The sequence below is a fragment of the Alligator mississippiensis genome, chromosome 15 (genome assembly GCF_030867095.1).
Source record: "Alligator mississippiensis isolate rAllMis1 chromosome 15, rAllMis1, whole genome shotgun sequence".
NCBI lineage: Eukaryota > Metazoa > Chordata > Crocodylia > Alligatoridae > Alligator > Alligator mississippiensis.
This window is the reverse complement of record NC_081838.1, coordinates 6533405-6554910: the sequence shown is the minus strand read 5'-3', so window position 1 is coordinate 6554910 and position 21506 is coordinate 6533405. Positions and strand designations below refer to the sequence as shown.

Below are 21506 nucleotides of genomic sequence, written 5' to 3'. Positions count from 1 at the left end.
GTTTGCATTGTCGCGCAAGCGCTCCCTCCATGGTGAGCGCCCCGGGGATGTTCCCACCTGAGAAATGGAGGTGCCGGGCCAGGGTCTGAGCAGTGCCAGGCTCCGGGAGTGGAAGGCAGCAGGGGCTGGAGGGCCCTTGGCTCCAGGGAGCCGCCCCGCACCCGTCCCGCAGGGCAGTCTCCATGCCCCAAAGTCCGGCAGTGTCACTCTGTCCCAGCCCCAGCCCGCTCCCTGCCCTGAGGCCTCCGGACGGCATCTGGACCAGGCCACAGGCAGCAAGGAAAGTAGTTTATTGCTGTACACGAGTGGCCACACCAGGGCCTGGCCCATGGCTGGGGCTGGAGTGGCAGTGCCCTGTAGCACTCAGAACAGGCTGAAGTGGGGGTTGCTCAGGCTCATGCTGTCCACGAACCTACGGCAAAGACTGGGTATTAGCTCCCACCCTGATGCCCGTCGCCTGCCCCTCATAGCTTCCCCCTGGGCCTGGCTCCTGGAACCACATGCACTTGACCCCTGGGCCCCGGCAGCCCTGTGCTGCCCTTGGCACCCAGGATCCGGCTCCCCCATGCTGAGCTGGGCAAGGGCAGCCATGCCCCCTCCTCCCTGGGGGGGTGGTCTGCCACAGGTGCGCCAGCAGCAGGCGAAGGAGGTCTCCCCCCACCCCATGACAAACTGCTGTACTACTTTAAGGGCTGGGGTGTTGTGTGATCCCCATCCTAGTTTATAAGCAGCTGCAAGGACCTGCTCCCCAGTCCCGGCTGCTTCTGGACTTGGGTGAGAGGGTTTGGGGGTGGGGCGTTAGCCCCAGCCCACCACTGCTTGCATGAGGGTCTGGCTCGGAGGGAGGCGGAGGGAGATCTCCCCGGCTTTGCTCAGGGCCCTAGGGCCGGGTGAGTCTGACGGCGAATTGGGCCAGCCCGTATGGCACGTGGCCCGGTCCAGGATGGGGGCAGGTGCTGTCCCGGGGATGCAATGGCTCTGCGGGGAAGGAGTGGGCATTGCCGACTCCAGGCTGGCTCCGCTCAGGTGGGAGGGGGACAAGGACTTGGGGTGAATTGGGGGTCTGGGTGAGAGGGGATGTGGGGGCCATGGGCCCTGCTCCAGTGGCTCCTGGTCTCACCTGGTCACAGGGCTCCACACCAGTGGGCGCCTAGGCACCACCATCCACGGCATCATCTCTTCTGGGCGCAAGGCTGGGTCCCGGGGCAGCCACCAGCCGAGGTCCTGGCCGCACGTCAGGGGCACCCTGTACACTTGGTTGGGGGCTGGGTACAGACCAGAGAGGGCTCGTGGGCATCCAGCTGCTGTGGGCACCCCCAGCCCGCGAGCTACAGCTGTTCAGTGAGGCCCCATGGGGGCTCTGCACCCCGACTGCCGCTGTTCGCCTGGGAGGAGCTGAAGGCAAAGCCCCTTTCTCGGCACAGATGGGAGCTGTGCTGTGCTCCAGCTGGTCCCTGACCAGGGACTGTCATGAGGCACCTGCAGCAGAGGCCGCATAGGACCCAGGAGTCCGGGTTGGCTGCTCCCCTTCCCTGCATCCCAGCCTGCTTGTCACCTACGTGTTGCGCGCCGGACACGCCGGGTGGGCTGGCCACACACGTCCTCACGGCCCTGGTGCACGGTGCCACCTGGCCGGAGTGGCAGCAGCTTGGGCAGGAATGGTCCCGCGCCGGCCGGCTCCTTCCTGTCTGGGGGGAACAGAAAGGAAGGGGGGTGGCAGCAAACCCCTGCGGCACCATTGGGCCTGGCAGGGTGCTGCGTGGTGGGACACCAGCCCTCTGAGGACCGGCCAAGTTGCTGCATGTGTGAGGTGCAGGATTCACTGCACTGCTGCCCCGAGCTGGTCTGGCCCAACAGGGCTTGTGCCGGAGGAGGAAGGAGCTGCTGGGACAGGGTCACCAGGGACCCACGGAGGCCAAGCTGACCATAAGCGTCACTCCTGAGGGAGGTGGTGGAAGGTGCCTCCCACCCCCATGTCACAGAGGACCCCCATCGCCCACAGACCACTCCCGTTTCATGCAACCCTCGCTGTCCCTGTGGGTGCTGAACCTGAGAGCTCGCAGCACCACAGACGCGGCTGGCACCGGGCGCCCCTCACCTGCCGCCAGCTCCCGCCTCCAGGCCCGAAAGGGCTCTTGGTACCCCAGCAGGGTGAGCCCAAAGAAGGCCATGGCCACAGCCACACGCTGGAGCTCGGTCCACGGGCTGCACTGCGCCGAGCCGGCCAGCCCGGAGCTGCTGTTTGTTCTGTTGCCATGGAGACGGTGCTTTGGGAAAGGACAATGGGATGTAGGGCCCGGCTGGTCGCTTTGTGGTGGGGTCGCTCGCTGCTTCTTGTAAATCTGGGGTGGCCAAAACCAGCACCCAGGGGGGAAAAGGAAGAGGAGGATCCTAGTCCAGCCAAGTAGCATCCCTGGGGGCATGAGTGTCCGTCCCCATGCACTCACTCTCCTTTGATAGGGAAACCCGGAGGACACCTGCGCCACTCGATCTCCGTCCCCTGCCGCTTCAGGTGTCGGCTGAGGGCTCCCCAGCAGCCCCGAGTGCCACGTGCAGATGCCCCTCCCGCTCTGTAGAAGCTGGCAAGGGGCCGTTTCTAGGAACTGGGTGCAGGGGGTGTGAGCTGGACGTCCGGCTGCGAGCCCAGCAACTGCCCGTCATGACAGGCGAGTCCTCTGCGCACAAGAGTATCTGCAGTGAGGAGCCTGGGGCTGTGTTTCTTCCGTCCCCACTGCTGCCCACTCCAGAGATGGCTGCATTTTGGGTGCTGCTGCAAGTGCGAGCGAGTGGAGGTGTCCTGATCACCTGGCTCTCGTGTGCGGTCTGTAACTGCCCCGGGGCAGGACCCGTGCTGGGCTCACGAGCCCTGCCCCTACCCTGTGCTGGGTGCACGGGGCCTGCCCCTGCCCCACTGGCCGTGTGATGGCTGGCACCAGGGGCTCCCTTTACCCCTGCAAAGGTTTGCACCTCCTGGTAAGGGGCCTGGGATTGCACCTTGGACCGTCTTTGTGAGCCCCAGGAGCAGCCAGCCCTGGGGTCTCTGCTGACCCAGCAGTTTGGGGGCTGCTCCTAGGGCAGGGCACTTCTTGCCCTGTACTTTGCGCCTCCTTGCATGGTGCAGGCCAGGCTGGTGGTGCACGGGCCTGCACTGCAGGCACTAGGGTCCGGGCTGGCTCAGGGATCATCAACTCAGCTCCTTTCCAACGGCCCAGACCTGGCACCGCTTTTGCGCATGCTCGCGCTGGAAAAGCCCTCCCTTCACACAGCGCATGCGCAACAGGAGCCGGCCGGCTGCGCAGGGAACGGTAGCTTCTGCGCATGCTCAGTAGTGCTCTCCCCGGAAACCCCCTTCACTTCACACACCGCATGTGCAGCAGGAGCCGACCCTCAGCGCATGCTCAGTAGTGCTTTCTACAGAGCCCCTCCCCTTCACATAAGGAGCCGGCCGGACGCGCATGCTCAGTAGTTCTCTCTCCGACTGCCCCCCCCCTCCCGCTTTCACACAGCGCATGTGCACCAGGAGCCGGCCGGCTGCGCCTGCTCAGTAGTTCTCTCTCCGAACCCTCTCCTTTCACACAGCGCATGTGCAGTAGGAGCCGGCCGGCCGCGCCTGCTCAGTAGTTCTCTCTCCGAACCCCCCCCGCCCTTCACACAGCGCATGTGCGCCAGGAGCCGGCCGGCCGCGCAGGCGCACCGCGCTCCCCGCCCTCCTGGCGGGCTGGGCGCATGCGCGGCGGCCGCGACGCGGCGTGCGTGCGTGCGTACGTACGTCGGTGCGTGCGGCGGATCGCCATGGAGGCCTCGGCGGGCAGCGGCAGCGGGAGGCGCTGGTACTTTACGCGCGAGCAGCTGGAGCGCAGCCCCTCGCGCCGCGCCGGCCTGGACCCCGACAAGGAGCTGTCGTACCGGCAGCAGGCGGCCAACCTGCTGCAGGACATGGGCCAGCGCCTCAACGTGTATCCGCCGCGCTAGGCCGCGCAGCCTGCGCTCGAGTGCGGGGGGGGGGGCGGAGAAGCGGGGGGAGGGCTCGTCCGCGCCTTTTCCTTGACCGGCCGCGCAGCTCGCAGCTGACCATCAACACGGCCATCGTCTACGTGCACCGCTTCTACATGGTGCAGGCCTTCACGCAGTTCCACCGCAACGTGAGTGCGGGAGTGGGGTCGAGGATAGGGCCGGGCTCCCGTCCCCGGTTCCTGCATTATTTATCCCAGGTCACCTATAACACGTCATGAGCCGCCCCCGGTGCTGTAGTTTCCTTGGCAGGCACCTGGGCCGGTGACTTCCCGTGCCACGCTAAAAGTCCTGCCACGTGGGACATCTGCTTCTGTCCCTGTTTTCGTTATTAGTCGTCCCAAGTTGTCTGGAACGCGTCGTTAGCGGCCCCTGATACTAAAGGCGGTGTTAAAAGTCCTGTGTCACGCGGGGACCAGGAGCGCACGAGGCTGCAGCCCCTCTTCTGCCTCCTTCCTCCAGAAACTCCTGCTGAGGCTCTGGCTGCGCTGTTCCCCGCTCCTGTTCACGTATGCGCTCCCCGTGTGGCCCCACCGAGCCCCAGGATCTCCTGCTCAACCTCCTCCTGGCCCTGCCTAAACTGGCCGTGGACCTTACCAGGAAGGAGGCTCTGGCCGGGAGGGTCCCCAGGGAGTGAGGCTGTTTTTCTGTCCCTAGTGTGTTCCCATCTCCAGGTAGAGTATCACCGGGCAGCGTCCACTGGCTGCTTGGACTCGTTTGAGGGCCCGTGGGTGCTGTCCGATGTGCTCTGCTCACTGTCACCTTTCTAAGCTCTGACCTCCACTCCTGTCCCCATTTTCATTATGAGTTGCCTCAAGTAATCTATGACATGTCATTAGTGGCTCCCAGTAATAAAGGGGCCTTATAGTTTCCTTGGTGGGCCTGTGATTTTCCCTGGCACATTAAAAGTCCCGTCACGCTGGGACCTTGAGTGTGCCAGGCTGCAGCCTCTCTTCTACCTGCTCCAGAACCTCTTGTTGAGGCTCTCTTTATGCATCTCCCCCGTGCCTTTTTTTATGTGCTTCCTGTCCGTAGCCTCACCAAGTCCTGGGGCCTCCTGGTCAATCTCTTTCTGGCCCTGGTTATGCTGGGTGTGCATCTTACCAGGAAAGAGGCTGTCACGTGGGGACCTCGGGTGTGCCAGGCTGTAGCCCCTCTTTTGCTTTCTTCCTCCAGAACCTCCTGCTGAGATTCTGGCTGCGCTTCTCCCCCGTGCCTTTTTTCTGTAATGTGGCCCCACCAAGTCCCAGGACCTCTCGGGCATCCTTCACCTAGGCCTGGCTAAGGTTACATGAAGGAGGCTCTGGCCAGGAGGGTCCCCAGGGCTTGTAGGACCGCTTTCCTTGCCTCGTTCCCGTCTCCAGGCAGAGTATCACTGGGTAGTGTCCACTGGCTCCTTAGACTTGTTTGAGGGCCCGTGGGCACTGTCAAATGTGCTCTACTTGTTGTCCCCGCTTGGCACTCTAATCTGTGACATCCACTCCTGTCCCTGTTTTCACTATTATTTGTCCTGAGTGCTCAGTAAAGTATCATTAGTGGCCCCCAGTACTAGAGGGTGCTTAGTTTTCTTGTCAGGCCTGGGCCCATGATTTCCTTGACATGTTAAAAGTCCTGTTACGCAGGGACTTTGTGTGTGCCAGGCTGCACCCCCTCTCCTCCTGCTCCTGCACTCCTCGTCCATGGTCCCACCAAGCCCCAGGACCTCCTGGTCAGCCGGCTCCTGGCCCTGGCTAAACTGGCCATATATCTTGCTAGGAAGGAGGCTCTGGCTGGGAAGGTCCCCAGGGACTGCAGGGCTGCTTTCCTGTCTCTAGTACCTTCCCATCTCTGGGCAGAGTATCACTGGTGATGTCCACTGGCTCCATGGATTCATTTGAGGGCCCCTGGATGCTGTCCGGTGTGCTCTGCTAGGTGTCTTCCTGTGGCATGCTATTAACCTTTAACCAGCACTCCTGTCCCTGGTTTTTTATTATGTATCTCCATCCATCTGTTGTCACCTTTTCTGTAGCCTCCCCATCTGAGGGAGTTTAATAGGTTACCTGGTGGGCCTAGGTCCATGTCCCTCAAGGTGACAAATAGGCCTGTGTCATATGAGGACCTTGACTGTGCCAGGCTGCAGCCCCTCTTCTGCCTCCTCCATAACCTCCTGCTGAGGCTCTGGCTGCGCGTCTCCCCGCATTTTTTGTTATGCGCTTCCTGTCCATGGCCCCACCAAGCCCCAGGACCTCCTGGTCAACTTCCTTCTGGCTCTGGCCAAGCTGGAAGGAGCGGGAAGGAGGCTTTGGCTGGAGAGAGCCCAGGTGAGTGTGGGCCTTTCTTCCTGGCACTCTTCTGCTCTGGGCGAAATGTCACTGGTTGGTGTTCACAGGTTCCCTCAACTCGTTCAGAGGGCAGTGGGCACTGGTCAGTGCGCTCCATCCACTCTGTGTCCCCTTCCGAATTCCTTGTTTTTAACCTGTGACCTCACTCCTGTTCCGATTTTCTTTTTTGTTGTTCCAACTGATGTGTTCTCAGTGGCCTCCCTCTTAAGGGATGTTTATAGTTTTCCATGATGGGCCAAAGCCCATGACCCCATGGCACATCAAATAGACCTATGTCACGCAGTGGCAGAGAGCAGGTGCTGAAAGGGAAAGCAAAAAGGGGGTGACGAGGGGGTTTTTGTTTTGTTTTTTTTACCCTGTTCCTCTCTCACTTTTAGCCTCCAGGTCTAGGAAGTTCTGATTCAGAGGCTGTGCCCCTGACCCTGCACTTAATGGCAACTGATGCCCCTTTCCTCCAAGAATGTTTCCAATCCCTTTTCGAATCTGGCTAAACTGTCAGCTTCCACCACCTCTGGTGGCAACGAGTTTCACCCTTGAATGACATGCTGGGTTTAAAAAAGGAACTTATTTTTGTCAGTTTTAAACTTACTCTTTGCTAGTTTCATGTTGTGTCCCCTAGTAGTTCTTGCTGCTTCTGTGTGTCTGTTTTCCCATATGTAAAATGGGTCCAGTGCTGATCCATGGTGGGAGGTTGAGGCTTGGCTGGCTGGGAAGGCAAGAGATATGAAATAATTGCGGGTCATTCTGATCTTGCACATCCTAGACACAAACATGGGTGATTATTGCCTAGTCCACTTCAGAAAGGGATCTTCTCTGCTTTTGTCCTTGATTCCAGACATTTATTACAAGGTTTTTCCTTCTTTCGTCCTCCTCCACGCAGTCCGTGGCACCGGCAGCCTTGTTCTTGGCAGCCAAGGTAGAGGAACAGCCTCGTAAGCTAGAGCACGTTATCAAGGTGGCACACGCCTGTTTGCACCCCCAGGATCCTCCCCCAGACACTAGGAGTGAGGTAAGTCGCTGGACACTGGTGATGTGATTGTGTCATTTGGTGGGAGAGGAAGCTGAGGGATGACAGTGTGCTCCAAGGGTCTTGTATCCTGAAATATCTCGTTATATCAAGAACAGAGCTATTCATTCTGCAGGTGAATAGTTATGTTGCAGAATGGATGGTTACAAAACTTTCAAGTTTCCTGCTGTTATACACAGTAGAGTTTTTTGGCTTCTGGATAGCAAAAGACTTTTCTCTCCTGCTTTGTCTCCCCCTTGTTTCTTTCTGCTATACTGGTGTGAATGTGAGAATCAATTGTGCCACATAGTGGCTGTGTTAAAGGCGTCTGCATTAACGTAGGGCATGGATGTCAACTGTCAAGGTAAAGAGCAGAAAATGGTGTGTGTGTAGTTCGATCCGGCTGTCTCCCACCTAGTGATGGGGTTGCTAGAAATGTTGCTGTTCCCCATCTCATGAGAATCCTTCCTTACTGGTACAGAGTATGCAACCCTGCTCGAAGGGGGAAGCTTTACCCAGAGCCCAAAGCTTTAGGAAAAAATTAACTGTTTACCCAGCTGCTCCCGCTGATGTCCTGTGGTGTCTAAAACTGGTCTTCGTCTCCCCAGAAGAGAAACTGGGCCAGCGTGGATCTGTCAGCAGCCCCTGTGAGACAATTGCCAACAGGGCATTGGGTCCACCCAGCACTCTGCTTTCTCTTTTGCGGGGGGGAATCTGTGTCAGTTCCCTCTAGCACTGAGTGGGATAATGATTCCCCCTTTGTTTTTTGCTTTCCTGAGAGAGCGTGTTAGAAATGTGCAGGCTTTATACAGAGTGCCTCCTCGTGAGTAACCTGCCTGTCCTCTCAACCCCAGGCTTACCTGCAACAAGCCCAAGACCTGGTCATTCTAGAGAGCATTATACTGCAGACCCTGGGTAAGTTTTTCAAAGCGGACGGGCTGCTACTCAAATCCCGGACCCAGGAGGAGATTGGCGAGTCTAACCCCAGTCTTCTCCACAGCCGAATGGCAGAGGTGCAACTGGCCAGCAGGAGAGCATGAGTCCAGGCACCCCACTTTTTTTTCCCTCACACCTTCAACTCATGGCTTGTTTTTATTGTCAGTGTTTCAGGTTTAACTTCAATTCAAGCTAAGCGTTCAGGGGGAAAAATGTAAATATGTAAAGCTTGACCTGTTTTTTCCCCCAGCAGGTTTTGTACTGCTTAGATGCCAATTTTTCTATGGATACAGATTGTTAAACACTATAGCAACACAGCGCTGTAGTGCAGTGGCCAGGATGGGCAACAGTTTTCAGTGGAGCACTGTATTTGTATGGGATGAGTGTTTGCTCAAGGTCAGCAGAGCTGTCACAGCCTTAACTTTCTTCATTTTTGTTTTAATCGTAGCCCTTCATTGTTTCTAAGATTGGGCCTTTCTTGCAGTTCCAGATAATTAAATGATAGAAGCTCCTGTAGAGGAGGTTCTGTTAGATTTTTATTAGCCTTTTTTTAATGACTAATCCTGATGGATTCAAAGTTAAGTTATATTCAAACTTACAGTTCTTCAGTGTGCAAGGCAATTAATATATAGAGCCCTTTGCAGTTGAAGTGCTGGAAAAAGCTTCGCTACTTCTAACTCCACTGTAAAGTGAGTTAAACTGGAATGATCCCTAGCTTCCACAGTGGTGAAATGAGGACCCATAAGTATTAAGTGACTTGCTCACAGTTACACAGGAAGCCTGTGCTCAGTTTTCCAGTGACTTCTCTTAGCCATCCCCCCTTCCCCCTGTTCTCCTTAGAATATGCTAATTAGACAGCAAAAAAGCAGGTTGCTTACATGGGCTTGTCTATGCAAAGTGTATGTACCGAATGGGAATGTGGAGTAAGGAATACCTGCACCTGATATTCAGACTCCTCAGAAGGAAGACACCTTCTTCCTCTTGACTTTGAGTGACAAAAATTCCTCTGAGCAGATGCCATTGTCGTCTTCCTTCCTTTCAGCTCTTGCAAGAGATTTTGTCCTGTTGTTCTTCTAATATCCCTAATAGCTGTTCTCTCTACAGTGAGGTGAAGTTTATTTAGCTGCTTGGAGACCAGGAAGCAGCAATAACCTTCTGGCTTTGTACTTGGGCAGCTTCAGCCTCCTGGATATAGGAAGACAGCCTACTTTATTCTGTCTGTCTCTGAGCAGAAAGCAGGAGATTTTAATGGGGAGGGGAAATACAAGGAACGGATTTGCCTTTCCAGGAGCAGGAGGCACGCGTGGTATGTAGTACCGTGGGTGCATTCTGTCTGTCTCCTAATGGCCTTGTGTTTCTTCTTTTCTTTCAGGTTTCGAGATCACTATCGATCACCCCCATACCCATGTGGTGAAGTGCACGCAGCTAGTGCGAGGTAAGAGACTCGCAGTATGCTGTAGTATGCGTGTTGCCCTCTGCTACAGAGGCAGCTGTGTTTTGGTCGTAGGTGAATTGATTCACACAGGGAGCTTAACGCTCTCTATAATTTGAAACATTTTTTTCTAGAAAAGGGCTGCTTAAGCATGTGGGGGTAGCATTGACTCATGGTTCTCTCTGGACATGTCCAGACCTCCATCTCGTATGTTTAATGGTGGTATATTGAGCTTTAGAATAAAGATTCTGCAGTTGCAGGTCACTGGAACAGAGGGCCATTACTATACTGAAATGCAGCAAAACAAAGAACATGCTTTTGAGTAGAACAATGGGTGCAGGGTGGAGCTAGAGCTAATCAGACCAGTAAGATACTTTACAGTTGGTTCTTATCCATCATGGTCACTGCTAACTGACTGCCTCTGTAGCAGCATCCAGGCTAACTCTTATTTCTCTTTTTTCGTTTCCAGCCAGCAAGGATTTGGCACAAACTTCCTACTTCATGGCTACTAACAGGTTATTATTACTTTAAAATTGATTTGTCTGTTTCTGGCCCAGGGTTTTATCTGTAGGAGGGCATATGTCTTGTAATCTCTTGGGGAGGGTCATTGTCTAGTGAATACCAGGGATTTATTCAGAGCTATTCCAGAGGAGAAACTCTCCCTGCCCCACAGAGTTTCCCATTGGATTTGAAATATTCTAGATGGAGATATAGAGGGAATTCAGTTGCTGCTAAAATCCACAGAAGAAACTGATTCTAGAGAGGATGTGAAGGATGTGATCAGTATTTTACTAGTTTCATTACAGCATGGCCTGGATCGCTGAAATCGTAGCCCAGAGCACCACGGTGCTAGGTGCTGTCTAAACACAGAACAAATAAGGTCCCACCCCAAACAACTATAAATCAAGAGAGGCAATGTGAGGGCCAGTTCTGTCTTGCTGTTTCTTTGTATGCCAACATGAGAGGCAGTGGTCTGTAAAGCTGGACCCTTATTCCTAAAGTGATGGACATGAAGAAGAGCAAAGACTTTTTTTTTCCTCTTGAAATATCTGGAGATGCTTTTGGGCTTTCAAATTAGAATGGGAAAATCTATTTCTTATTTCAAAAGACAGGAATTAAAACTTTGATTAAAGAAAAAAAGGGTGGACGATGGTAACTCCTACATCATTACTTCATGCAAACCCACGGAATAAAATTCTGGCCTGGGCTGTTCGTATGCAGCAGAAACCTAGGTTGACTTCTTGAGGGTGTTGAGAGAAGTTAGACCTGGTAATATAATAAAAAGCTTTAAAGGAGGGAAATCACAGTCTTTTGGGGGCTCTGATTCCTAAATTACCGCAAGCTGCCAGAAAATATCATGTTGGCACAAAGTCAGGCCTGGGTCTAGAGGTCTGCCAAGTTTTGCTGGCAGAGCTGTGTTGGTAAAGGAGCCTGAGTTTAATTTGTTTTTTTCCTATACCCCTTGCTAGACATGGCTCTGCTTGCAAAAACTCCAGTGTAGCCTGTGTTGTGCTGATGCAGTCCTTTTGCTGGTATAGTGTATTTTGTTGAGGGGACTCTGATCAAAAGATTGCATTGGTCTGAGAGCTGCATCTCCAGTTGCTTTTAATAGCAAATCCTTTCTAGTGTAGACAGAATACTGGCATTGGAAAAATCTGTTTCTTTTGCCACTGCTGGTATGTGACTTTGGGCAGGCTGTTCCCTCCCTGTGTCCTTTTACCCAGCTGTAAGGGGGAGGTAATGCCCTTCCTTCCATCCCTGCAGCTTGCTCTGGCAAGATCTGTGGAAACATTGTGTAGAACTTCAAAGTGTTTTATATTCAGAAGTTTGCTGGACCTTAGTACAGTGTTGTATTGTGGGATTCCCAGACAGATTGTTATAAAAGAGGAAAATATGTTATAATTTATGGGTAAAAAAAGAAACCCCCCTCTGCCTGTGAAACGTATTTTAGGGATATCATATTTATCCCCAAACCAATTATTACAAAACCAAGGATTTAGAAGTAAGGTTACCCTTAAGAAATCAAAGTATAAGGTAAGAAATGCACAGTTAAAGCACTCTTAACTCTACCTTGTAGCGATGCCATGAAATGATGTTATGGTTTAGGCATTCCAGATTAGCTTGATCACATTTTTAAAAACAACTGTTTCGCTTTCTCCCTTATGGTGTCACTAAAACGTAGCACTTGAGGTTATTTACCCATCTTAACTTCAAGTGAAACCCTGGCTGAATATCCTGGGTTCATGACGGTTGGCTTCAGGATTCCACAGTCTCTCCATTTGAATGTGTTTAAATATTTGGTGTAAATAAATTCCTATACAAAGATTTTCATTAGGAAGCTGAACAAGAAGCACAAAATGCCACGCTGGTAGTTAATGACGTGTAAGATCAAATATTGATCTCTTGCTAATCTCAACTTCTTTGAAAAACAGAGGGTCGCTAATAAGTCAGAGCAGCTCAAAAGCAGGTGGGGCACGCTGTTAAATGTAGCTCTCAATTTCCAGTTGACTCGATGGCTAGTGTCTTGTTTAACAGATCTAGTGCTAGGAGATTATGGGGAAGGCAGGGGTGTCAGTGAATCGCAGTCCTTGAGCTCAGTATTTCTGCTTAGCAGAGGTGTCCTCCAGCTCCCTCTCCTGCCACCAAGTCATCAGCCAGAAGTGCTGTGTGTGTTACCTGTAGAGAAAGTGTAACACCCAACTGAGCTAACCCTGTGGAATGACCCCATTTCAGCCTGTCTAGCTTCTATAACATTCATAATCATTTACAGCAGTTCTTAATGACTTGGCTAAATTACAATTTACATTTCTTAAAAATAAATAGTGGGCATGGGTTATGTTTGAAGGGTAGTAAAGGTTGGAAGAGTCCATTTCACTTGATCAAGTCATCCGGGACAGTTCAGAAGTTGCCCATCTCTTTTTTCTTTGAGGAGCCCGTTGTAATCCATTTTAACTCCTAAACTAGTGCGTTTGTAAACCCTGTATTTGGAGTGAGCATTGTAAGTGCGTGGAGGGCACGCTGTGGCTCTTGTACAGAACAGGTTGATTCCCCGCTTTAATTGTGAAGTGGTTCAGCCTTGCCGAGAAGTCATGACTTGTGCTTCTCTGATAAATATCTCACAGAGCGGGTGTGAGGCTTTCCTTAATCATTCCTCCTTTCCGTAGCCTCTCTGTGCCTCCTGGGACGCACCTGTTCTGCCAGCACCCACCTGTGTTGGCTGTGGCTGATTTTTTTTCATTGCTTTGCCGTCTGGAGCTGTGCATGGTTGATGAGGTCAAACTTCAAGGGAGGTGCAGGCTCTATAGGCTTCCTCTTGTGACCTGTGCGTTCTCCGGTTTGTCGCGACAATACATGTGTCCTCACCAATCAGGTTGACTTCACAGGAGCACCATGTGGCTTGGGGATCTGCATTCTCCAGCCACGTAAACTTGCTTCAGCGGCAGGAGCGGACTTGTCTGAATTTCTTTTCATGTTGGGCAGAGCCCAGGCATGACCAAATAACCTAACTGCCCTGACTCTGTGGGGCACGTGCAGGCTCAGGGGTGTACTTTTTCCCCGTGCTAGGCCTCAAAGCCCACGTTTGGCACAGGCCTGTGGGAATCCTTGTGGAGAAGCCCGGAGCTGAATTGGTTTGAGCAGAGCAGGGGCACAACGAGCGCATTGGCAGTGCAGGATAGAGACGCCTGTAAAACAGGGCCGTACCAGGGGAGGAATTGCCCGTGTCCCTTCAGGAACATTCCCACCATGCCTACCTCATCCGCAGTGTCTGTTCAGCGGGCGATTGTGTGTGCTGAGGTTCAGGCTTGGGAGTTCATGGCTTTCTGTTTCTCTCTCCCTGCTGGTGACGTCAGCCTGCACCTGACCACCTTCAGCCTGCAGTACACCCCTCCCGTTGTGGCCTGCGTCTGTATCCACCTGGCTTGTAAGTGGTCCAACTGGGAGATCCCAGTCTCCACGGACGGGAAGCACTGGTGGGAATACGTTGATGGCACTGTAACTCTGGAGCTCTTAGATGGTAAGTTTTGGAGCAAGGTTCCCTCCCAAAAAGGCATTTTTATTATCTTGGCATCTCTGTTCCTGGGTCTGCCAATCAGACACGGCCGCTTCATGGACTCAAAGGGCTTCTGATCTTGCTGAGGTTTCCAGCGTGGCAGCTTCTGTGGTACACTAGAGACAGTAAAAGGCATGAAAGGGGATGAATTTAAATGTGGGCCAGTGTTACTAGTTCTCAGCATTTCCCTTCTTGGAATAGCTCCATCTCATCTCGAGTAGCTCCACCCATCAGTAAGCAGGGGGTGCTCTGTATCCTTCTGACATTCCTGTCTCTGTTCTGTGTGTCTCCTTTGCAGAGCTGACTCATGAGTTCCTGCAGATCCTCGAGAAAACTCCGAACCGACTCAAACGCATCCGGAACTGGCGGGTAAGAATCTCCTGTGCTGGGCTGCTTCCCACTGCTGACTCCTAGAGAACGCAGTCTGTGAAGTATCTGGGCCACGTTTGTGCGGTGTCTCTCTTAACGCCAGCCAATGTCTGGGGAGGGAAATGCCGCAGAACAAAATTCCACGGATGCTTGTCTTCATGAGTTTTGAATTAGCGCGCTGGAAGCCTCGCTCTTCTTCAGCTCAGGCTGATGAGCTCATTCCCTGTGGATGAGTTGGATGCTTCTTACCCAGGCAGAGGTGGAAAGGCTTGTCTGCTGCTTTCCCTGAAGACTGAGCTTTAATTTACACTTACCTTCTAGCAGCATTCAAGGCTTCCAAGGTTCTTGAATAGGCTGGCTGACCTCCTGAACCGAGAGCGATCTGCCCTCCCGATGGCTGCCGCTTGCAGCTGTGCGCCAGCTGGCTGCTGCTTCTCACTCCAGCTTGGCCTAGATTTGCTGGTGTGTGTACCTTTGTAGTGTGATGTGCTCCCCCAAGAAGATGCTGGCTGAGAATTATCTAGCCTAGCTGGCTGGTAAGGTTGGGTGATCTAGGAAGCCCCAGGAAAGCCTGACTTGTTGCAAGACAGTCAAGTGCTAAAACTGCACCACTGGGATAACTGCTTATGAACTCCTCAGGCCTGCTGTTGCCTTGCATAGAGGCAGCGGTATCAGTTACAGCAGCCCGCACCTACCCCAGTAAGGAACGGGGCCTGAGGTGCAGAGCCAGCAGCATGCAAATGCCTTTTCTGTCTCCTTTCAGGCCTCTCAGGCAGCCAAGAAATCCAAGCCCGATGACCAAGGAGAGGATGACAGCCTCTCGGAGCAGACGATCCTCAGCATGATCTCCAGGAACAACAGCTCGGACATGAACATCGCGGGCTTGATGAGCATGTCGACTTCCTCCACCGCGGGTGCTGCATCTTGCCTCCCAGCTGCTGCAGACTCGCCCAGCTCCCAGGGCGGCTTGGAGATGTCGCAGTCAGACCACTGGATGTCCCAGCACCCGCCGCACAAACTAGAGGCCAGCCAAGGTCACAGGACTAATGAAGGTGCAGCAGCCGCCGACCACCCTCTGCAGCAGGATGGCACCACGTACCAGAAGCAGGGCAGCAAGAGTGCACCCTCGGCAAAGGTGTCACTGAAGGAGTACCGGGCCAAGCATGCCGAGGAGCTGGCCGCACAGAAGCGGCAGCTGGAGAACATGGAGGCCAATGTGCGGTCTCAGTATGCCTATGCCGCGCAGAACCTGCTGGTGCAGCAGCAGCGGGAGCGGGAGGCACAACCTGAGGGCACACCCTCCCCCATCATCCTAAAGATCCCTATTGGTGGCTCAGAGAGCGCAGAGCGCCCTGCTGCCGACAAGGGAGACAAGGCTTCTGCCCTCAAGCTAAGGATCCCTGTGGCCGGCGGCGCCGGAGACAGGCCGCTGCCCTCCAAGCCTGAGGAGATTAAAATGCGGATTAAGGTGCCGGCCGCCTCAGACAGGCACAGCTCCTCAGACGAGAGCAGCGGGAAGAGCCGTGACCACAAGGAGAAGCACAAGGGCCACTCCTCTAATCACCACCACCACCATCACAACCACCATATTCACAAACATTTGCACGTGCAGCCAGCAGCCAGCACCAGCATTGCCGGGAACAAGCGGCCTGGAGACTTGAAGCATAGTGGCCAGCAGAGTGCCGGGCCTCACAAGGGGTTTGGCTTGTCTGGCTCCGCTCGAAAGAGGCCGCTTCTGGAGGAGGTGTCAACTGTAGTGCACGAGCACCCACCAAAAATCAGTAAAAGCTCCAAAACTTCTGGCATGCAGTTCTACCCCCACCTCCCTGGCGCGGCTCAGCTACCTGGGCACAGCTCAGACACCCCTGGCCTTCCCTTGCCCCAGGCTGGCAAAGCCAGGGGTGCCCACAGTAAAACAGACAAAGGTCCTGCCGGGGCCAATGGCCACAACGCAACCCAGGCCATTGACTACCAGGATACAGTCAGCATGCTGCACTCACTGCTGAGTGCCCAGGGTGTGCAGCCCACCCAGCCCCCTGCTTTCGACTTTGTGCACTCGTACACCGAGTACTTGAATCCGCGGGCTGCTGGGAGCGCCAGAGCCGCCAACACGGACAAACCCCGACCGCCCCCTCTGCCATCAGAACCCCCCCCACCCCTGCCGCCACTCCCCAAGTAGAGCCCTTTTTACTACTGAGTTTGTACAGACGAGCCTGCTCGCCCCGGCCTGGACTCAGGCCAGCTCCTGCAGGGGAGGGAAGGGGCTGTTTTAACTTCCACTGCCTCACAAAGACCTGTTAATTATCGTTTTTATTATTGGGATTTAGAGCGCAGTCCTCCAAGCTGTGAAAGAATAAGAAACACCCTTTCTCTGTTCCACGCTCCTTCCCCCCCCCCTTCCCTCCCCCCCCAAATCCCACTGGAATCGCTGGGGTCTGTCCCCTCTTGGAACAAAGCCCCGACCAGGGTTCGTGTCCCACAGGGGCCGGGGCACAGGGGTATTTAAAACATGTCGCAGAATCTCTTAAAGACTTTTTTAAAATAATTTAAACAGTAAGTTATATCTGTTAGTGTTCTGTTCCTTTTCATTTTGTAACTGGTGGGGCGGGGGCTGCTGCAGGAGGCCGCTTCTGAAGGCTCTGGCTGGCTGGTCCCCAGCCCTCCCAGAGCAGCTTATGAGAGGGGGAATGTGAGGTTGCTCCAGGCACGGCTGGCAATGAAGAGGGGGACGGGTTGACACGAGGGAGGCACGAGATGTGCCTAAGGAGAGCCCTGCAGCTGGCGGCAGCACGGTCTGGTAAATGGGGCGGGTAGGGGACAGCTCTGCCACTGACTGCTGGTGTAACCCTGGGTGTGGTGTCTTGCCTTCCTCTGCTTCCATTTTCTCACATGTAGAATGAGGTTCCTGCTGCTCCGCCCTCGTAAAGCGCTTTACATGCACACCTGCTTGTATTGGCTTTTTATCCTTCCCCCTCCAAGGCAAGGGGGGAGCATCCTGTGAACCTGGCTGATGCTTTCCCCTCCCCCCTACCTGAAGCACATGCCAGGTACTCCCTACCAGATCATGCTGGTTGCACTGGAATGGCTGTGGCAGGCTCCATCACATTGCTTTAGTGACAAAGCATGTCTGGGGAGCATAGGGGGAGGAGCGGGTGCCGAGCCAAACTCACAAAGGGGCCAGGACTTGACACCCCGGTGGTGGGAACAGCAGCAAGGTGCCTTCCAGGTCCTTGCTCCAGTCTCCTGCTGAGATAAACGCTGCCTAATAGTGGAAGTGAGACTTAGGAAAGGAAAAGAGGTGCTGTGCCCCAGACGGGCTCAAACTGGGGTTGTGATTTCGGATGCTTTAAAATGTACTTCAGTGTCATTATGGAACGAGATTTTTATGCAAATTAATTAAAGAAAAATGACGTGACTTGTTCTTCAACAGTCTTTTGAGGCAGCTGGGGCTGAGTTGTTTCAGTGGCCAGAGTCGGGCTGGCATGTGGGGCCGAGATCTGTGTCTTCCCTGCACCCCTACCCCCAGTATAGTTGTCTGGGTCCCACGGTGTTACCTCTTGTATTACTGGCATTCATGAGCCCATGTCATCTGGCCATACAGGCATGTGCCTAGAAATGGCTTGAGTTTTTGGGGGGGGAGGTGGCTGTGTCTGCAGCCCCTGCACGTGGCTATAGCAGGAAAGGTGCTAAAATGGAAATAACAACTAAGTAGACTCCTTGCATTTGGTCAGGCCTCTGGCTGCTCTGCTTTGCTTTGCTTTGCCTCGGCTGTGCCAGTTCGCAGGCGCTGTCTCTGGTGCATAGCGTCTGCATTGTGCGGGGCAGTTGTCCCTTTGTGCGGCATCTCGCAAAATGCACGAGCCGTGTGGCCTCTGCTGTTCCCCTGGAGTAAAGCTGGTGGAAGTCAGTGGAGTCGGCTGGTCCGACACGGGTTTGAACCTCTAGAAGACTCTGACCTGGTGCAGTTGCCCCTGGAAAGCAAGATCAGAACAAGGAACTAGAGAGTAGGCAAAAGGAGAGGGAACTTCTTCAGATCAGCCCGTGCATGCCTCAAGTTGTAGGTTCGGCGTTGTCAGGCAGCGGAGATTGTGCCGGCTAGAGAAGTCCATTGTGTCTGGCCCTGTGTGCAGGGCGCCTCCAGGAACAGCTCCCCGAGGGACTCCTGTGCCAGTGTTGGCAGCTGGTGGAGCCCTGGAGCAGGGGAATCCAAGCAGTGTTGGGCATGCTTTTTTTTTTTCTTTTCCATTTACTCGCAGAAAAACTAATGACTTCTCCCTCGTGGTTCAGATAATTTCCCAAGTTGCCACTGTATTTATTTTCTCCATATGCTCTTGTGAAATTTGACCTGTTCTGCATTACACTCTGGATTTCTTTCTTTTTAACCATAAACTGCTGCCCTCCCCCCTGCTGTCAGCACGGCTACTTTATTTCTAGACCAAAAGCTTTTTGGTCTGACTCTTCTGCCTTTTCCCTACCAAAATGTTTTTATCAGGGGAGCAGCTTGTTTTCTCACTCAGATGCAATCTTCTGTCCCGGGGCTGGATGAAGCTGACCCTTGAGATAAAAAGGTGCTGCTGTTCCTTTGTACCTGTTTTGGAAACAGAGGTACTGGTTTAAAAAATGAAAATAGCTGCATACATGTCACCTACAGCTGTGAATCTGAACCAAGGGACCAGAGTATTGCTCTTTTCTCTGGTAGAAATAGATGCATCTCATGACCACATCTTCAATAGAGAGCAAGCATTTGGCTTTACTAGCTCCCAGAGAGGCCAGCGGTAAAATGAGAATCCTAGGGTCTTTCCTCTCATTTAGTTCTTGCTCTTACCTGGTTCACAGCAGCTTTGAACTTAGATTCTTCACAGGTGGTGGCGTGTGAGGAACAAAGGGTTGGATGTTCCTGGCCTGTGTTGTGGATTCTGGTAAAGGATGGGGAGCTGCTTAGAATTTGGGATCCAAATGGTGAAACCTCCCGTCTTCCATCGGTTGACACAGTCGTGAATTAGGAAAGTGGTTTGGATCATGGGAAACCCTCACGGTGCCCAGGATGCAGCTTGGATCCGTGTGGAAGAGCAGTTTGTATTCTGAGGGCAGACCATCTCTGGTACCAGCTAAAATTGCCCCTAGGCTTTATCTTACCGCATTCTTTATCTTCATCTTACACGAGGAATTAGGACCTGATTTCTTGTGCTCTGTTACGTGCCTGGTTTGGTGCTAAGTGTGGGTGGTAGATGGGAGCTTATGGCCCAGCTGAGTGTGTGTGTGTGAAAGAAGTCTTGTTGGTGCTGACCTGCCTGGTATTCTGTGGCGACCAGAGTCTTGGAACAGAAAGTTGTCACTGTTACACAGTGATGCTCAGGTGGATTTTCCTGGTGGTGATGAAGAAGGACATGGTTTAAGTTACTGGGTGCTGGAGGGAGGGCTGTGCTGAGCTGGATTTCCTACTCTGCCCTTCTGCATGCAAGTTCCTTGCCTTGCTCAGCCAGGGGATGCTGTTGGTGCAGGCGAGGCTACTCTCACTTCCATCCAGCCTGAAACGTCCCAGACTGGAACTGGCCCAGGTGCTCTCAGAGCAGGGGCAGCCTTGACTAGATGGGGAGTAGCAGGGGTGGCTGGGAAAGCCTCAGGAGGGGGAGAGAAGGACCCACTCTCTGTACTTTCACTGCTGCCCAAGCCTCCTGCCATCATATCGGCTCATCTTATGCTCAACGGGGAGCCACCGAGTTGGTTGTGGCCCTGTCCCTGCATGTCGGTGACTTCAGAAACTTTTGTTCAGCCTCGTGAGGTGGGAGACTCGTGCCCTGAAGGGAGCTCCTGTTGTTTACCTTTGGACAGGTTGAAATACTTAAAATTTTGGACGTTTGTTTTTAAAAACAGAGATCTGACTGCTGCAAAAATTCCAGTGTCAACCCATTTTCCTTCCAGGGGCCACGTGGGGTGGGGGGAGCTTGCCCGAGGGCTTCGCTGCCACCCTGTCCAGCTGGGAGGGTGCTTGACGGCTTTTAAAGCTGTTGTTGTTGCTTCCTTGCACCCTGCGCGTTCAGGGTGGTGCCCGCATCGCAGGATGTTGAGTGGGGGGATACGCACAAGTGCTACACATGCCTCAGATCAGCCCCGAGGTTTGATTCAAATGTCACTTCTTACCCCTACGAAGCCAAAGAGCAAAATGTTGTTTTCTGATCTCGCACTCAGGGCTGCCTTGTGCTTACAAAGATCGTTTTGGGGTTCCCTGCCCTCCTGCCGCCCCTCCTCCCCATAAAAACTGCCTTCCTTTTTGCCCCCCCCCCTTACAAAATGTGACAACTCCTCAGTAAGGGCTTCTTGTGGGTTAATTAATCTGGTTCCCAGGTGTTCAGTATCTTGCTGTCAGGTATGTTTCTCTGTATTTATCCACATCAATAAAAGTGTAAAGGCAAAGGAGTCAACCGAGCATTCACCTGTGTCCATGGCTTTTCTTTCTAACTGGTCCTTGCTCAGGTGTGAGATGAGGAACGATGTAGTTGGGGCTGGTCCTGCTTGGAGGTTGGACTAGATGTGACCTCCTGCGGTCCCTTTCAGCCTTCGTTGTCCATGATTTTGTGAAGGAGAAAGGGAGTGGGGGGGCCGCTGCTGTATTCTGCCCCTCTGTTTCTTCTTGAAGGGGCTTTCCTGGCTCTCCTGGACAGGGTAGTTCCTCACCAGACCCGGTTCTTTGAACACCTGGTATGACCTAGAGCGGCGGGGGAGTCTCCAGCCTTGGAGGTTTTGAAGACCTGGTTTGACAAAGTTTTGGCTGGGATGGTCTAGCTGGGGCTGGTCCTGCTTGAAGCTGGGGTTTGGCCTTAGGGTCATCATCTATGTCAATCGATCGTGGGAGGTTTCTAAAATGCCAACGTGTCCATGGACTGGCGCATCCCCGTTACAGATGACCACTCAGCAGTCCCCTGGAGGTATATACCCACTTCCAATGCGCTGCTGGGGGTTGGCAACCCCAGGGCTAGGTGTGACCTCCTGCCCTCCCACCCCTCTCTTTTGTATGATGTAGAGATGATGGACGAGAGGCTCAGAGCGGGGTGATGAGGGAAGCCGGGGGCCGTCGCCTCCTCCCCCGGCCTGCCCAGGCAAGCAGAGCTGCCGGTTTCCCGCGACGGCACAAGCGCAGGAGAAAGGGCACCTTCTTGCCCCTGCTGCCACGGGGCCGGCAGGTGCCTCTTCCAGCGCCGCCCGGCGGCTTGGGGGACGAGGAGGGGAGTTGGGGGTTGTTTCCGTAGGGAAAGCAGCGGGTAGCCCCGAGCACCCGCCACGGGCCCAGCCCAGGCTGAGCCGCGCACCCACGTGCTGCCCCCAGGCGCCGGGCACCCACGCTACACTTCCGGGGAGTGGGCCCGGCCGGCTGAGTGACAG

At 53.9% G+C, this 21506-nt stretch overlaps 2 protein-coding genes across 4 annotated transcripts; one reads left to right on the top strand and one right to left on the bottom strand.

Annotated features, from left to right (window-relative positions):
- Window positions 1–275: 275 nt before the first annotated feature.
- On the bottom strand, window positions 276–3403 carry SPMIP11 (sperm microtubule inner protein 11). Its single transcript, XM_019496742.2, has 4 exons — window positions 2099–3403; window positions 1560–1688; window positions 1121–1265; window positions 276–412 (listed from the first exon to the last, which is right to left on the bottom strand). Exons 1-4 carry the CDS (start codon window positions 2421–2423, stop codon window positions 364–366), a joined length of 648 nt encoding a protein of 215 aa, XP_019352287.2. The 5' UTR covers window positions 2424–3403; the 3' UTR covers window positions 276–363.
- A 303-nt stretch (window positions 3404–3706) lies between these two features.
- Window positions 3707–20553, top strand: CCNT1 (cyclin T1). 3 transcript variants are annotated; one of them, XM_006264649.4, is made up of 9 exons: window positions 3707–3956; window positions 4061–4142; window positions 7213–7341; window positions 8193–8253; window positions 9647–9709; window positions 10176–10221; window positions 13558–13721; window positions 14056–14126; window positions 14890–20553. In XM_006264649.4, exons 1-9 carry the CDS (start codon window positions 3727–3729, stop codon window positions 16303–16305), a joined length of 2262 nt encoding a protein of 753 aa, XP_006264711.3. In that variant the 5' UTR covers window positions 3707–3726; the 3' UTR covers window positions 16306–20553. The 3 variants fall into 3 exon arrangements, 2 of the variants coding, with proteins under 2 accessions (XP_006264711.3, XP_059574219.1); XR_002093255.2 differs by lacking the exon at window positions 13558–13721 and having other exon boundaries at window positions 14890–14980; XM_059718236.1 differs by lacking the exons at window positions 3707–3956; window positions 4061–4142; window positions 7213–7341; ... (1 more) ...; window positions 9647–9709; window positions 13558–13721 and having other exon boundaries at window positions 10180–10221.
- The last annotated feature ends 953 nt before the right edge of the window (window positions 20554–21506 follow it).

What these genes read in the sequence shown, in the direction of transcription:
- SPMIP11 (XM_019496742.2), bottom strand. Translation starts at nt 2,423, where the DNA reads ATGCCCCCAGGGATGCTACTTGGCTGGACTAGGATCCTCCTCTTCCTT. An exon ending in GAGGCGGGAGCTGGCGGCAG is followed by an intron (nt 1,689 to 2,098) that starts GTGAGGGGCGCC and finishes TGTTCCCCCCAG; the next exon opens with ACAGGAAGGAGCCGGCCGGC. An exon ending in GTGTGGAGCCCTGTGACCAG is followed by an intron (nt 413 to 1,120) that starts GTGAGACCAGGA and finishes TCTTTGCCGTAG; the next exon opens with GTTCGTGGACAGCATGAGCC.
- CCNT1 (XM_006264649.4), top strand. Translation starts at nt 3,727, where the DNA reads ATGCGCGGCGGCCGCGACGCGGCGTGCGTGCGTGCGTACGTACGTCGG. An exon ending in TACTTCATGGCTACTAACAG is followed by an intron (nt 10,222 to 13,557) that starts GTTATTATTACT and finishes TGGTGACGTCAG; the next exon opens with CCTGCACCTGACCACCTTCA. An exon ending in AACGCATCCGGAACTGGCGG is followed by an intron (nt 14,127 to 14,889) that starts GTAAGAATCTCC and finishes GTCTCCTTTCAG; the next exon opens with GCCTCTCAGGCAGCCAAGAA.